This window comes from Folsomia candida, unplaced genomic scaffold (assembly GCF_002217175.1).
Source record: "Folsomia candida strain VU population unplaced genomic scaffold, ASM221717v1 Fcan01_Sc001, whole genome shotgun sequence".
Classification (NCBI taxonomy): Eukaryota; Metazoa; Arthropoda; class Collembola; order Entomobryomorpha; family Isotomidae; genus Folsomia; species Folsomia candida.
Genome location: NW_019091193.1, coordinates 8126479 through 8138523, shown reverse-complemented (window position 1 = coordinate 8138523; position 12045 = coordinate 8126479). Strand labels below are relative to the sequence as shown.

Sequence of the window (12045 nt, the reverse complement as noted above, 5' to 3'; positions counted from 1 at the left end):
AATTCCGTACTCGGAAATAAGAATAGATTTCAAGATCATGCATAAAAATATGTACCTTTGCAAATTGCAGTCAATTTGCATACATGCACCTATCCCTGTGATCTTAAATTAAGATAAACAGTAGATGCACAAGTTAATCGTTTTACCTATTTTCCAGCCAGTATTCAGTATTAACTTCTAGGTAATTACTAATTTCAAGACAAATATATCAAATATTATGATGCACAAGCCATGAATGTAACATGATAACATAACGAGTTTTCTGGCAAAAGCCATCGAGTTTTCTGGCAAAAGCATAAACAAAGTATTCTTCCCACTATTGCAAACAAATCTTCACCAGCGCATGGAACATGACTTTCACTTGAAAGCTCAAAAAATCATTTATTTAATTATTCTGAAAAATAAATAAATAATTACAATGACCTGTTTAATTTGTGGAGCTAGTTCCACAACCCCAGACCCCTGCGATGAAGATTCTTGTACTGAGACGTTAAATGCCATTATATTTTTTCACAAAATATTGAACGTAAGATTCAAAATAAATTATTTTGAATAATCAATACTTGTACATAATTTGACGAGTAATATAACAAATTAATAATGACCTTAACAATTTATTCCATTTTTTTACTCCTGTGCTGTAAATTGTTCCAGATTCCGTTGTTACAATGTTCAAAATACTTGGAGAATACAAAGACTGCCGGTGGCGGAATACTGTCATCGTTCTGCGACCCATGTAATGGACTTGTGAAACAAGGGCTCGTCTTATCGTCCAGAATGGATGAGGTTGCTGCGGAGCTGGAAGGGGTTAAGCACACTTTATTGAATCACCTACTCGTGGTGGAAACTAATCATCGGAACTTCACCAGTCAAGAGAGTAGGCTGAAGCTTGCCACCAATGTGAAGAAATGTTTCAATGTTCTCGTGGATAACGATAACATAATGGAAGCATCTTTTGAGGAAAACTGTAATGGTAAGTCCACCTTAATATGTTCAAGTGTTAACGTTAGTTGAAAGTATTCCTTTACGGATTAATTATTTTTTATAATTCTATAACTTTAGGAATCGGAATTATTTCTTCAACCACTTCCATCCATAACCTCGGGGAAGAGATTCTTCCCCACTTTTTGTCGTCCCCACTTTCCACTCCTTCCGAAACATATAATTATCATAGCCAGGAGCATGTGAGTGAGTCCGAGGAATTTCAATATGAAAACCATCCTTCTTGGGTTGCTGATCATGTAGAAGAGGAGGAAGAATCCGATTTCGTTATTCAAAATCATGATGAGGCAGATGTCAAATTGGGAAATATTTTGGATTCTTATTATGACGGCGAACTTGGGGAGGAGGACAAAAATAGCGATGAGGACGAACCTGATGATAACTTAATCGTTGAAGACCCACTTCAACCTATGCCATCCGACAGAGGGGAATTAGAAGAGGATGGGGCAAGTGTTTTGACAATTTTATTTATTGCTACTTATTTTTTAACTAATGGTACGCTTACCCTTAATGCCCTTAAATTATTGACAGGATTCAAGTTCAAACTCAAAAACCCTTTGTACAAAAATCAAACTGCCTCTGCGTTACGCAGATAAATTGTCAAAACAACGAGGGAAAGTCATTCCTAGGCTAAAAAGAAAATATACTCCACGAAATTGGAGCTGTCTGCTTTGTGACAAATCTTTACAGAGTTCAAGTAGCTTGGGACTCCATTACTCACAAGTTCATGATAACCCATCGACTTGGCCGTGTTTTGCATGTGATAAAAAATTCGACAGGAAAGAGAAGCTCTACTCTCACAGAAGCATAACCCACCAGAATTTACCTATCAACCAAACGCGAACAAAAATTGCCCAGTTGTCATCAAGACTATCAGTCGTAGTACCATCATCATCAGCTGCATTATCATCCTCAACATCAATCCCATTTAAAAAGACAATCAAGAAACCATCTTTGCTGAAGTATGCAAAATATAACATTCCTCGGAATTATTCGTGCTTGCTATGCGACAAGATTTCTTTTAGTCCCAGAGAACTGAGTCTTCACTACATTACGATTCACAACAATCCGAAAAGCTGGGAGTGTTACACATGCCATGAAACATTTGATATGAAGCACAGGCTTTACAAACATAGAAGCACTGTTCACAAAAACATGCCAGTTAATCAGACCCCGAATCACATTGAATTAAAACCCAAGTCGAAGCCAACTAAACCAGTTGTCGCGCTCAAAAACAAGATCAAAAGACCATCATTGGCAAACTATACTCCACGAAATTGGATTTGTCTACTTTGCGATAAACTATGCAACAGTTCGTTACATCTCGGAAGTCATTACTCGATTGAACATAATAACCCTACTTCTTGGAGATGCTATGTGTGTGAGGAAGAATTTGATACGAAAATACAATTGTATCGCCACCGAGGCGTTGTTCATCAAAACTTACCAATTAATAAGAAGCAAACCTTGAAAAGTAATGAAACAACAAAATCTCAATTCCAGCATCATGTAACAGTTCGGCCATCGTTCTTTAAGATAAAGAAAACTCAGAAACCTTTTATGAAGAGTAGTAAAATACTTGTCCCTTCTTCTAATCACCGCAACTATGCGTGCCTCTTATGCGACAAATTATTTGGTAACGCGATTGCTTTAGGATCTCATTATTCTGAACATGGTGGAGAACAGGGCAGAATAACACGTTGGCCGTGTTCTGTATGCAATGAAGAGTTTGATATTAGAGCTAAGTTATATTATCACAGGAAAGAAGTACACAAGAATTTACCCATTAATCGCGACCTTGTCGATCGACAATATGAACATGAGGCCAAGAACATTAAAATAATGGACGACGAGCAAGTTTCATCATTGTCATCAACAAATGATCACACTGCTAAAAATAGTGAGACAATTCCAGTACCTTCCGCGACTACAGCAACGAGCACGAGTAATATCAGTTGGACAGTGCAAAATCCAAGCCTGACAAAACCAAAATTCCAATATACGTGTCTCTTATGCGACATTAGGTTTCCTCATCCTATCGCCTTAGGCAAACATTACCGAGAAGCCCATCCAGACACGACGGAATGGAAGTGTAATGTATGTCACCGTGTATTTCGATTTAAAAAGACGTTATACGTGCATCGACGCGACATCCACAATAATCTTCCCATCGGTACTGGCCACAGATCTATCAAAAAGAAATTGAAATTGAAGGAAATGAAGGATGATAAAATTTCTACAAAATCAAAAAAGATTTTGTACAAAAGGAAAAAAAGAAACTACAAGTGTGTTTTATGTTTAATAGACTGTAAAAATTCTCGAGGTGTTACAGAACATTACAAAACTGAGCATGGCACGTTATCAAAATGTTTAAAATGTTCCCAATGTCACAGAATTTTTAGTAACTACAACTCCCTCTTTTCGCATAAGAGACATTATCATAAAGTGGAGAGTAATATGTAATTCAAAATAAAAATTGAAGTGCACTTGTTGTTGTAACAAATCATACATATGTAACACGGAAATTATTATACATAATAATTTATTGATGAACAGGTCTTTGTATATTTTGCAAATTTTACCGTTATGCTACATGTCGCAATTTTAATAAATAAAAAATGAAATATTACATTTAAAAAAATCATATATTCAAAATTTATTTAGGAAAAAGTTTATCATTTAACCTATCGCTTTTTAATCACAGAAAACTCATCTTTAATAACTGTTTGTTTCTTATTCCTCCCTCTGATATTTTCTAGAACTACGTAACCCCCTTTAATTTCATCTTTACTGACATCCAATCTCACGGCCCCAAACCCAGAGTCATCAATTTGTCTCGATTCCTCCAGTAAGGCGATAGACTTTCTCCTCACTGAATGACCACTCGTCCCAACGACCACATTGGTCACCCCATTCACCTCCAACCGTTCGTAAATGTGTTGATGTCCACTTAACACGAGTCCCACATTTTGATACTTGTAAAATGGAAATAATCGCTTCGAGTTTGTCTCATTTTCTTCTCGTGAGCTATTACTGCACAATTGAGGATAGTGAAATGTGACGAGGATCCAGTCGAAATCTTGCGATGCTTCTAACTCCTCTTCAAGCCAGCTCCTTTGGTTTGAAGTTGCGTCGTCAAATCTGCCATGCTCCTCGTCTTTATAATTGTTTAAGGAAATAACTTTTAGTAAATGTTTTTTAGGCTGAGTAAATTCCACCGAGTAGAAAGTTGGGAGTTGAAAGTAGTTGGTGTAACTGGTAAATGGAAAATCGTGATTTCCAACGCATGGGAAGAATTTTGAGTAGATTTTCCTCCCTTTCCATTTTTTGCTGATGTCGCGAAGTATATTATTGCTGTTGGAATTTATTCCTCCTCCTCTCACAAAATGTGGTAAATTATCTAAATACTCTGGGTAAAGTACTCCAATAATTGATGAGTAATTTTTCTGGCTGGGAGGCGAGTACAGATTATCTCCCGTGGTCAGAATGATATCTGGGTTCCATGATTTTACGAGATTTGAGACAGCGACCGAATTTGTGCTTTTGATACCGAAATCACCGATCACTCCAACGGTCAACATTTTATTTTTATCCTACTCTCAACCTTGATTACCGAAGACAAATCAAAATACGATGTAATGTGTGCACACATTTTGCGGTGATGATAGACTGATTGAAATACATTTGAAGTTGATGAATAATACATGCAAGTGACGACACTACATATACAAACGACATACAAACGTTTTTGTGTGTTGTGTAAAATAACCTGTGTGCGCAAGGTGCAGTCATTTCCCTACATATGTATGTAAATATGTAGGTATCTTGTGTCACGTATCATACTCGTGATAAAGCGACATTGATTCATTTCACCGAGTTGAATCCATGCAGCTATTAAATAGCAAAATGGATTAAATTTCATGCAAATATTTGATACCTTGTCTTATTTGACTTGGTATTTGTCCAACTTGTATATTTTGGCGATAAGAAAGAATATCATAGCAATACTTTTTCCATGCAAAATTTACCAGTGCGTCATGCATTTATTTATGCGACAAAGATGTATATGTATCTCTAAGAGCCTATGCTTATGAATCTGATACAAGAATTGACAGCTAATTTGTGCAACATAATTTTGAAATCGGTAATTTGGTGTGAAATTGAAACGTAGAGTTCTAAGACGGACTTACTCTTGACCGGCAATGCATTTCTAAATAAACGCTTTCTTCCACTTTTTCGTATGTTCGTAATTTCCATATAGTACGACTAATAGTGTGACCATAACTTCAATGAGATGTCTGTGTGTAAAATGAGACAGACCACATCCTTTAATTATGTATATAAGATGGCATAACAAGGGAGAAACATTAAACTTGGAACAACTCCAGTTGGCACAAACCTAATTCTCAGTATATTTGCGCAAAATACTTGAAAAACTTGCACAATTAAATATACACGGATACTCAGGATGAAAATGGACAAGAAGAACAAACAAACAAAAATATAAAATTGTCAAAAGTTATTTGCTAAAAAAAATCGTCTTCCTTCATCTAATAGTGTGTAAGTTTTGGAAAAATAATTAATTGACGTCATGTTTTTTCAAAACAATAAACGGGACAGGAAAATATTTCAATGTGTGATTATCATAAATACTGTAAGAACAATTACAATATTTACCCATTTTTTTTTTATTTTATTCTAATTATACTATAGTAATAATGACCGTGCATCACTGGAATTCTTCTTTATTGTCATATTGAACTAAGGGGGAGGGGTTGTGAGGTTGACAGATTTTGATGCCTCTTGGATACACTTGCATATGCATGTTCTAGTACTAGGCGAGTGTACGAAAGGTGAAGGAAGGTTTTATTCCATGGCCCCATTTGCGCCTGCGTCACCCCTCAAAAGCATGACAAGAACTAACAGCGTCGCATTCAAAATTTGCCAAAAATTCAATTTTCACCAGATTTTGATACTTTTCGGAGTTTCCTGATTCTATATATCTAGTTGTTTTATCATATCGGATACATATGAAACTCATTTTTAAATTGTCTACAATTTAAACTAATAAATATTGAAAATCTATAATCCTTTGGTGTCGACGATAGTGGACCTCTGCTGAATACATATTTATAGCATATATTCAATTATGAGATATATGCATCTTGATTACTTTTGTTTCTTATCTAGATTATTCTCATCTCACTTGTCTTTTATGCGGACAGCGTAATTTTCCTCTCCTGCATTAATGGTTTCGACGTGATTTCTAACCTAGGAAATGCTGACAAGGAGGACAAAATGCAATTAGACGACTCCTCGGTTAACAAAGTTAATTGTAAGTATGAATGAAAAAATACTTTAATGTTTCTAAGCAATTTTCTCACGCTATTCATTTCATGCAGGGATGAGCCTCTTTGCTTGGTCACTTTGTTTAAGTGTGATTATTGTTCTTATCGGGATCCAGATCACGGTAGATGTGAATATGCTGGTAAATTAATAAATACATAGCAACGATACACATATTAATGTAAGTGACTCACGTGCACCCACTTTTATCCTGCAGAACACACCCGATGAGAATGAACATATTAGGATTGACGATGTCGCATCATGGATTATAATGTCCACCTGGTTTCTAATCTTATCCACTCTGATTTTTACGTTTTCAATTTTCTTCAACCCACGACGCCATTATTCGAGTTCTCCCACATCTGATGACATATTAGACTACGATACTCCCCCAAAATTAAATCCAGTTACGATATTCATCCTCGGATTTGGTGGCCTCATTCTTCGATTTGTTCAACTTTACATGGGTCACAGGTATCTGGCTTGGGTGAAAGCAGGGGCTTGCCACGGGAACAGGAGGATAATGGACAATGGAGGTCTCGTTTAAGATTTAAATAGAATTATGATAAGCTGCCATTATTATCAAAAATAAAATTGATTGGACGAATAAACAAGCATTTAAGCTTATCCATTTATACTGCATAATAAAATATGATTCTTTAACCTTTAGATATTAATGCCAATATGCACATTTAATAATTATGTACGTATTGTTTTACCATTTCAATAAATTAAAATACCGCAAGATTTATATGCAAGATTTTATTGCTTAAATACTGTAACTATTTTAGTTACATTTCCAATTAATTTTTACAGGAATTCTATTTATAATTACTCAAAGCTGAAATACGAAGGTTTTTTCTTCTCATTTTGTAGAAATGATACAACTAAATGCTTCATTTGCAATCACAACCGGCAACGTTCCCACACGACCGACACGTCTCAGTAGCTTGGTCCCACAAAAGTCCAGTAGGACAAGAGAGATCTTCTCGCACAGCCATAGTGTCGGGGTCATAATACCAGTACCGTTCTGAACACTGGTCACCTTCATCCTGTCCCCACAAACAGACTTCTTCTAAAACAGCCTTACAACTTTTGTCAGTCCTCCATTTTTCTTTAGTTGCCGGGGAAAGATTGTCCCATTTGTTACAAGCCCCACCAAATCCTTCCTCCACTTCGGAACTCGGTTTGAGGTCAGGATCCCACCAGAGATCAGAATCACAAGACTCGATGACCCACTTGCCAGTAATTTCTAGCTTTGGATCTGAGGGGAAAGTGCGATTGCATCGGTAGTATTGTGACATCTTCTCCGTACAAAATCTATAAAGGAGGTTATCAGAATATTAAGTAAAATATTTAAGAAATAATGCTTATCATCGTCATTCTCAAAAAAATATTATACCCGCAATGTTTGCAATCATTTTTTCCACAACTACCCCCCGCAACAATGCCAGGGCAGGGATCACTGTCCCCAGCGACGCATTCGGTATCTGCTGGCCATTCACAGTTTCCTGTGGTCTCACTCCAACGAAGGTACGCCTCGCCGTCACATTGCGGGTCATGTCCATTACAATCTGGACACGCCATGTCGGCCGCATTTCCATTCGAGCACATGATGAATCGAGTGCAGTCGGAGGGATGTACGTATGACCCGTTCGCCTTTCCGGAACAGTCATAGTAGTCGATGTGGTCGTGGTTGGGGCGTTTCAAGGACTTATGAGGAACTGGAAAATTTGAGAAAGTTGAGATGGTTTGGTTTGAAATTAAACGCTGAAAATAAAAATGAGCTATAATATTTAATGCAATTATATTTTTTTTACCCGCAACAACTGCCCCAATTGTGGCCAGCAAGAGAATAATTTTCGTCGCCATTGTGGCCTATTCGCTATTATTATAGAAATCGTTCAAGCCCAAGAAAAATATGATGATGAACAACTGGACCAAGGGAAGCAGTTATATACCCGTTTTAAAAATGTTGAGTAATGAGGATTTAATCCAGCCATAAATATCACGTCAAAGCTTTCGACGTGACTAATGAAACTAGGAGTTTACGCAGGAGGGGGATTATCACAATTTCATATGAAATTTCGACTAATCTGGAGTGTTTCACCTTGCAATTGGAGGTAAGTACATGAACCTATGTGGTAATTACTATGTAATGAATAGTTGTATTGTTATTTTCTATTATATTTATTTGTTTTTTCGCCGAAAGATCAACTTGAAGTGTTTTATTGCTACCAAACTCATTGACATCACTTCAAATTTTTATGGGATTTGATGACTTTAAGCTACCTACACTTACGTGGTTGGTACTTATGGAGATGGATTTTTTTTTACTTAATTCGGGAAAAACATAAACTGTAAAAGGGATTTCGTCCCCTGGATAATCTAGGCATTCTACATCAATTGGTCAATTTAGCAGGCGTTTATTTATGCATATGTATGGCATGACGAAGTGATGAGCAATGAGTGAACGATTAATTACATGATTTTACTGGTATGACGTTTTATGAGCCAGTGTCAAAGTTTCAAATTGATATTGATAATACCCAACCCCGATTTAATTTATTACTCGAGTGGAATTATTTAAAACCAGAGGAATAAAATATTTTACACCATGTTCATGTATTTTACCGAATATTGGCGTCATATGCACCTCAATAAATAGATGCACCAGCTACAGTTAATTTTTAGATCAAATTCGAAGGGCAAGAGTTGCACAAGAGTTTGCATTTCTGTCCATTTATAAAATAAATATGAAACCTGTTACAAGTTTGAGTATTTTTCTGGTCTTGGTCGCCATTGCGTGGGGAGGTAAATATGCATTACTTGCGACGTATACTCAATTATGCACTTCTCTTGAAGGTGGTTTAATACATGTCTAAATTATATTTTTACTTTAGCCGACACCGATAGCGACAGCCATGAAGATTCAAAGGCATCACGATATTCACGACCAAATTACGACCACATCGACTACTATGACTGTTCTGGGAAACCTAACGGACAATACATTCACCCCAGTGATTGCACTCGATTCATTATTTGCTCCAACGGATATGCATCTGATATGGCGTGTCCAAACTGCGACCTGGCTAATACCCTCTGCTTCGGAATCCCATTTCTTCGTTATGACGCTTTCAAAGAGAGGTGCGAGTGGCCAAAGATCACAGAATGTATCGTCGATCCACCTCCAACTGATACACCCGAAGAAACCGAGGGCACCACGGCAGAAGCGACGACAACTACAAAAAAGACGACCACCACCACAACCGAAGAACCAACGACACAAACCCCTGTCGCCAATATTACGATTTGCCATGGAATAACCGCTGGTCTACCATGTGGAAAAAATCAATGTCAGCCATGCGGATATTGCTGGAATTTGCACTCTTTCTACTTTAGGTGTCAACGTGATTTCCCCTCTGATCCAAAGCTGGATATTACGGGGGTGTGGGTTCACGAGTCCTGTGACGGTGATCTCTGGTGGGATCCTGACCTCAAGCCGAGTTCCGGAGTGGAAGATGGGTTTGGTGGGGCTTGTAACAAATGGGATAATCTAAGCAACGCTACTCGTGATGGGTATCTGGCAGACGAAAATTGTGTCATTATTCCAGAGGTTTGCGAATGGGGTCAGGATGAGGAAGATAAATGTACAGGGCGCTATTGGTACTATGACCCCAAGCATATGGAAGATAGAGAGGATTTAGAATGTCCTGATGGTCTTAAATGGGACCAGGCTAGTGAAACTTGCAGGAAATGTGTTGATGGTTGTGAATGTTAGGCATTCTATCTAACTTACATATCTAACCAAAAATTTATTTAAATTATCTGTAAATACAGACTGTTAAAATATACTGTTAAATAAAATATTCTGTAAATCATTGCATCAATATAATGCCGAGCCGCTAAGGTGCACACTATTTTGAAGTTATTAATTTTCACCATATTTAGACCCTAGGGTTTTTCACAACAAAGAACATAATCTAGAATCCAAGACGCTAATAAAATGGATATATTTTTAATCTACGTGCTTATATAAGAAAATATATTTACGTATGATATGCATGAACATATGTACACAATTTGGAGAAATATATGAAGCAGCTTTTCCAACCAACTCAATTCAACTACTCAAATATTGCACACATACATAAAATTGTTTTGACAATTTTCAGAAGAAATGGAATATTCAAAGGAATATTATTTGTGCCATTATTATAAATAATCAGTTCACTAAATATGTATTTAGATTTATGTAGCTTCTCAAGCTGAAGCTGTACTCATGATCAGATTTATTATTTAACATATGGGTAATACATTCAACAATAGAAAAAGGTATTTCAAACTTAGATTCGAATTTCATTAATATTTCACTCTTGGAATACTTATGTCGTATCCTCCACCATCGTTTTTTGGCGTGGGCGCATAATATCCAACAGACTGGTACGGTTTGCTTTGATATCCTCCAGCATTATTACCAATTGTATATGCAGTGCCTGGCTGGAATTGTTGCGGGGGATTATTATTTCCTCCAAAATAACTGCTAGAATAGATTGGTGGTTGTTGATACTGTTGTGGGTGCTGCTTCTGCTGATATTCCTGTCCTTGATTTATATGTCTGTCATTGGTTTGGATTCCTGTTGGGGGTGGTTGAGGGGGTGGAGCATATGGTTGCTGAACAAAAGCTCCCTGCGCAGGCGCTGACGATGTATTACTAAAATATCGAATTGCATTTGCTGTTGTCAAGAATAATATTCCGGCCATAATTCCCAACGCCTGTAAGAAGTCAGAATATTAAAAATTTCCATATTATTCATCGTATACACATTAATGCAATTGATTTACCCCAGCAGCAAGTTTGTGTATGTATTTCGTTTCCTTCCTAAGTTCTCCATCTAAATAATTGTCCATAATAATAGCACAATAGATAAATATGGATCCTGCCGCAGTTACAAATATTCCTGCCACACTGGTGAATATTATATCCTGAAAAATATAAATGACATTTTTAAAACATTCGTTTATAATTTGTTTATAAATTATTTGCATTAATTCATTGCTCACAAACCATTGCAATAAAGTTGGCAACGTTTTTATTCAAAAAGATATACACAGCCAGATTAATTAAGAGTAATGCCAAGACAGCGATATTTGTCCAGACGAATACAATTTCCAACGGTTTCGCCACATGCGGGCATTCTGAAGTAATCTTGCATAGCCTGTAACCTTGGTCCGAGTCGAATAGTGTTTTCGCTACTGAATTATAGTGGGCACTGACCCCAACAGCTGTGCAGGTGATGAGAACTGCCTGCATTCGTTATATTTTTGTTAGAAATTTTTATAAGTGATACGCCAAACTAACATCAAAATGAAATTAATGCAGATCAAAACTTACAAGAGTAATCACTTTAAGGATACCAGGTTTTGAGGAAAGATACATCTTGAGCAATTACTATTATTAATGAATTAATCTTTTAACCAAGACCTGCACAACCACCATAAATAAAAAATTGCAAGTATCAGCGTAACATTCGGATTTGGACTGAGCAATTTTTAATATTTGATTAAATAAAGTTTGATAAAATCACTGTCGAGCTGATTGCATACCTACATATCTCAGCTTGGAGTTAATCCGTTTGAGTTCAGATAAGCATGATTCAACATAATTCAAATATTAAATACATTAGTCAT

At 36.7% G+C, this 12045-nt stretch overlaps 6 protein-coding genes across 6 annotated transcripts; 3 read left to right on the top strand and 3 right to left on the bottom strand.

Annotated features, from left to right (window-relative positions):
• The first annotated feature begins 307 nt into the window (after nt 1-307).
• Nucleotides 308-3545, top strand: LOC118436346 (zinc finger protein 62-like). Its single transcript, XM_035854183.1, has 4 exons — nt 308-526; nt 655-973; nt 1063-1448; nt 1534-3545. The coding sequence occupies exons 1-4, from the start codon at nt 419-421 to the stop codon at nt 3463-3465; spliced, it is 2745 nt and encodes a 914-aa protein (XP_035710076.1). The 5' UTR covers nt 308-418; the 3' UTR covers nt 3466-3545.
• Nucleotides 3546-3686: 141 nt separating this feature from the next.
• LOC110841649 (probable purple acid phosphatase 20) lies at nt 3687-4583 on the bottom strand. Its single transcript, XM_022087336.1, has one exon. It carries the CDS (start codon nt 4581-4583, stop codon nt 3687-3689), a length of 897 nt encoding a protein of 298 aa, XP_021943028.1.
• A 795-nt stretch (nt 4584-5378) lies between these two features.
• LOC110841673 lies at nt 5379-6996 on the top strand. The gene is made up of 4 exons (XM_022087364.2): nt 5379-5656; nt 6193-6337; nt 6405-6490; nt 6566-6996. Exons 1-4 carry the CDS (start codon nt 5594-5596, stop codon nt 6896-6898), a joined length of 627 nt encoding a protein of 208 aa, XP_021943056.1. The 5' UTR covers nt 5379-5593; the 3' UTR covers nt 6899-6996.
• Nucleotides 6997-7098: 102 nt separating this feature from the next.
• On the bottom strand, nt 7099-8326 carry LOC110841672. Its single transcript, XM_022087363.2, has 3 exons — nt 8172-8326; nt 7754-8075; nt 7099-7671 (listed from the first exon to the last, which is right to left on the bottom strand). Exons 1-3 carry the CDS (start codon nt 8221-8223, stop codon nt 7248-7250), a joined length of 798 nt encoding a protein of 265 aa, XP_021943055.1. The 5' UTR covers nt 8224-8326; the 3' UTR covers nt 7099-7247.
• Nucleotides 8327-9004: 678 nt separating this feature from the next.
• Nucleotides 9005-10249, top strand: LOC110841593. Its single transcript, XM_022087280.2, has 2 exons — nt 9005-9165; nt 9255-10249. Exons 1-2 carry the CDS (start codon nt 9108-9110, stop codon nt 10133-10135), a joined length of 939 nt encoding a protein of 312 aa, XP_021942972.1. The 5' UTR covers nt 9005-9107; the 3' UTR covers nt 10136-10249.
• A 349-nt stretch (nt 10250-10598) lies between these two features.
• Nucleotides 10599-11958, bottom strand: LOC110841592. The gene is made up of 4 exons (XM_022087279.2): nt 11750-11958; nt 11423-11662; nt 11200-11340; nt 10599-11130 (listed from the first exon to the last, which is right to left on the bottom strand). The coding sequence occupies exons 1-4, from the start codon at nt 11792-11794 to the stop codon at nt 10717-10719; spliced, it is 840 nt and encodes a 279-aa protein (XP_021942971.1). The 5' UTR covers nt 11795-11958; the 3' UTR covers nt 10599-10716.
• Between the last annotated feature and the right edge of the window lie 87 nt (nt 11959-12045).

What these genes read in the sequence shown, in the direction of transcription:
- LOC118436346 (XM_035854183.1), top strand. Translation starts at nt 419, where the DNA reads ATGACCTGTTTAATTTGTGGAGCTAGTTCCACAACCCCAGACCCCTGC. An exon ending in TTTTTCACAAAATATTGAAC is followed by an intron (nt 527 to 654) that starts GTAAGATTCAAA and finishes AAATTGTTCCAG; the next exon opens with ATTCCGTTGTTACAATGTTC. An exon ending in GGGAATTAGAAGAGGATGGG is followed by an intron (nt 1,449 to 1,533) that starts GCAAGTGTTTTG and finishes AATTATTGACAG; the next exon opens with GATTCAAGTTCAAACTCAAA.
- LOC110841649 (XM_022087336.1), bottom strand. Translation starts at nt 4,583, where the DNA reads ATGTTGACCGTTGGAGTGATCGGTGATTTCGGTATCAAAAGCACAAAT.
- LOC110841673 (XM_022087364.2), top strand. Translation starts at nt 5,594, where the DNA reads ATGTTTTTTCAAAACAATAAACGGGACAGGAAAATATTTCAATGTGTG. An exon ending in GTGTGATTATCATAAATACT is followed by an intron (nt 5,657 to 6,192) that starts GTAAGAACAATT and finishes TTTCTTATCTAG; the next exon opens with ATTATTCTCATCTCACTTGT. An exon ending in CTCGGTTAACAAAGTTAATT is followed by an intron (nt 6,338 to 6,404) that starts GTAAGTATGAAT and finishes CATTTCATGCAG; the next exon opens with GGATGAGCCTCTTTGCTTGG.
- LOC110841672 (XM_022087363.2), bottom strand. Translation starts at nt 8,223, where the DNA reads ATGGCGACGAAAATTATTCTCTTGCTGGCCACAATTGGGGCAGTTGTT. An exon ending in AATTGGGGCAGTTGTTGCGG is followed by an intron (nt 8,076 to 8,171) that starts GTAAAAAAAATA and finishes CAAATTTTCCAG; the next exon opens with TTCCTCATAAGTCCTTGAAA. An exon ending in AATGATTGCAAACATTGCGG is followed by an intron (nt 7,672 to 7,753) that starts GTATAATATTTT and finishes CCTCCTTTATAG; the next exon opens with ATTTTGTACGGAGAAGATGT.
- LOC110841593 (XM_022087280.2), top strand. Translation starts at nt 9,108, where the DNA reads ATGAAACCTGTTACAAGTTTGAGTATTTTTCTGGTCTTGGTCGCCATT. An exon ending in GGTCGCCATTGCGTGGGGAG is followed by an intron (nt 9,166 to 9,254) that starts GTAAATATGCAT and finishes TTTTTACTTTAG; the next exon opens with CCGACACCGATAGCGACAGC.
- LOC110841592 (XM_022087279.2), bottom strand. Translation starts at nt 11,794, where the DNA reads ATGTATCTTTCCTCAAAACCTGGTATCCTTAAAGTGATTACTCTT. An exon ending in TCCTTAAAGTGATTACTCTT is followed by an intron (nt 11,663 to 11,749) that starts GTAAGTTTTGAT and finishes TAACGAATGCAG; the next exon opens with GCAGTTCTCATCACCTGCAC. An exon ending in TTGCCAACTTTATTGCAATG is followed by an intron (nt 11,341 to 11,422) that starts GTTTGTGAGCAA and finishes TATATTTTTCAG; the next exon opens with GATATAATATTCACCAGTGT.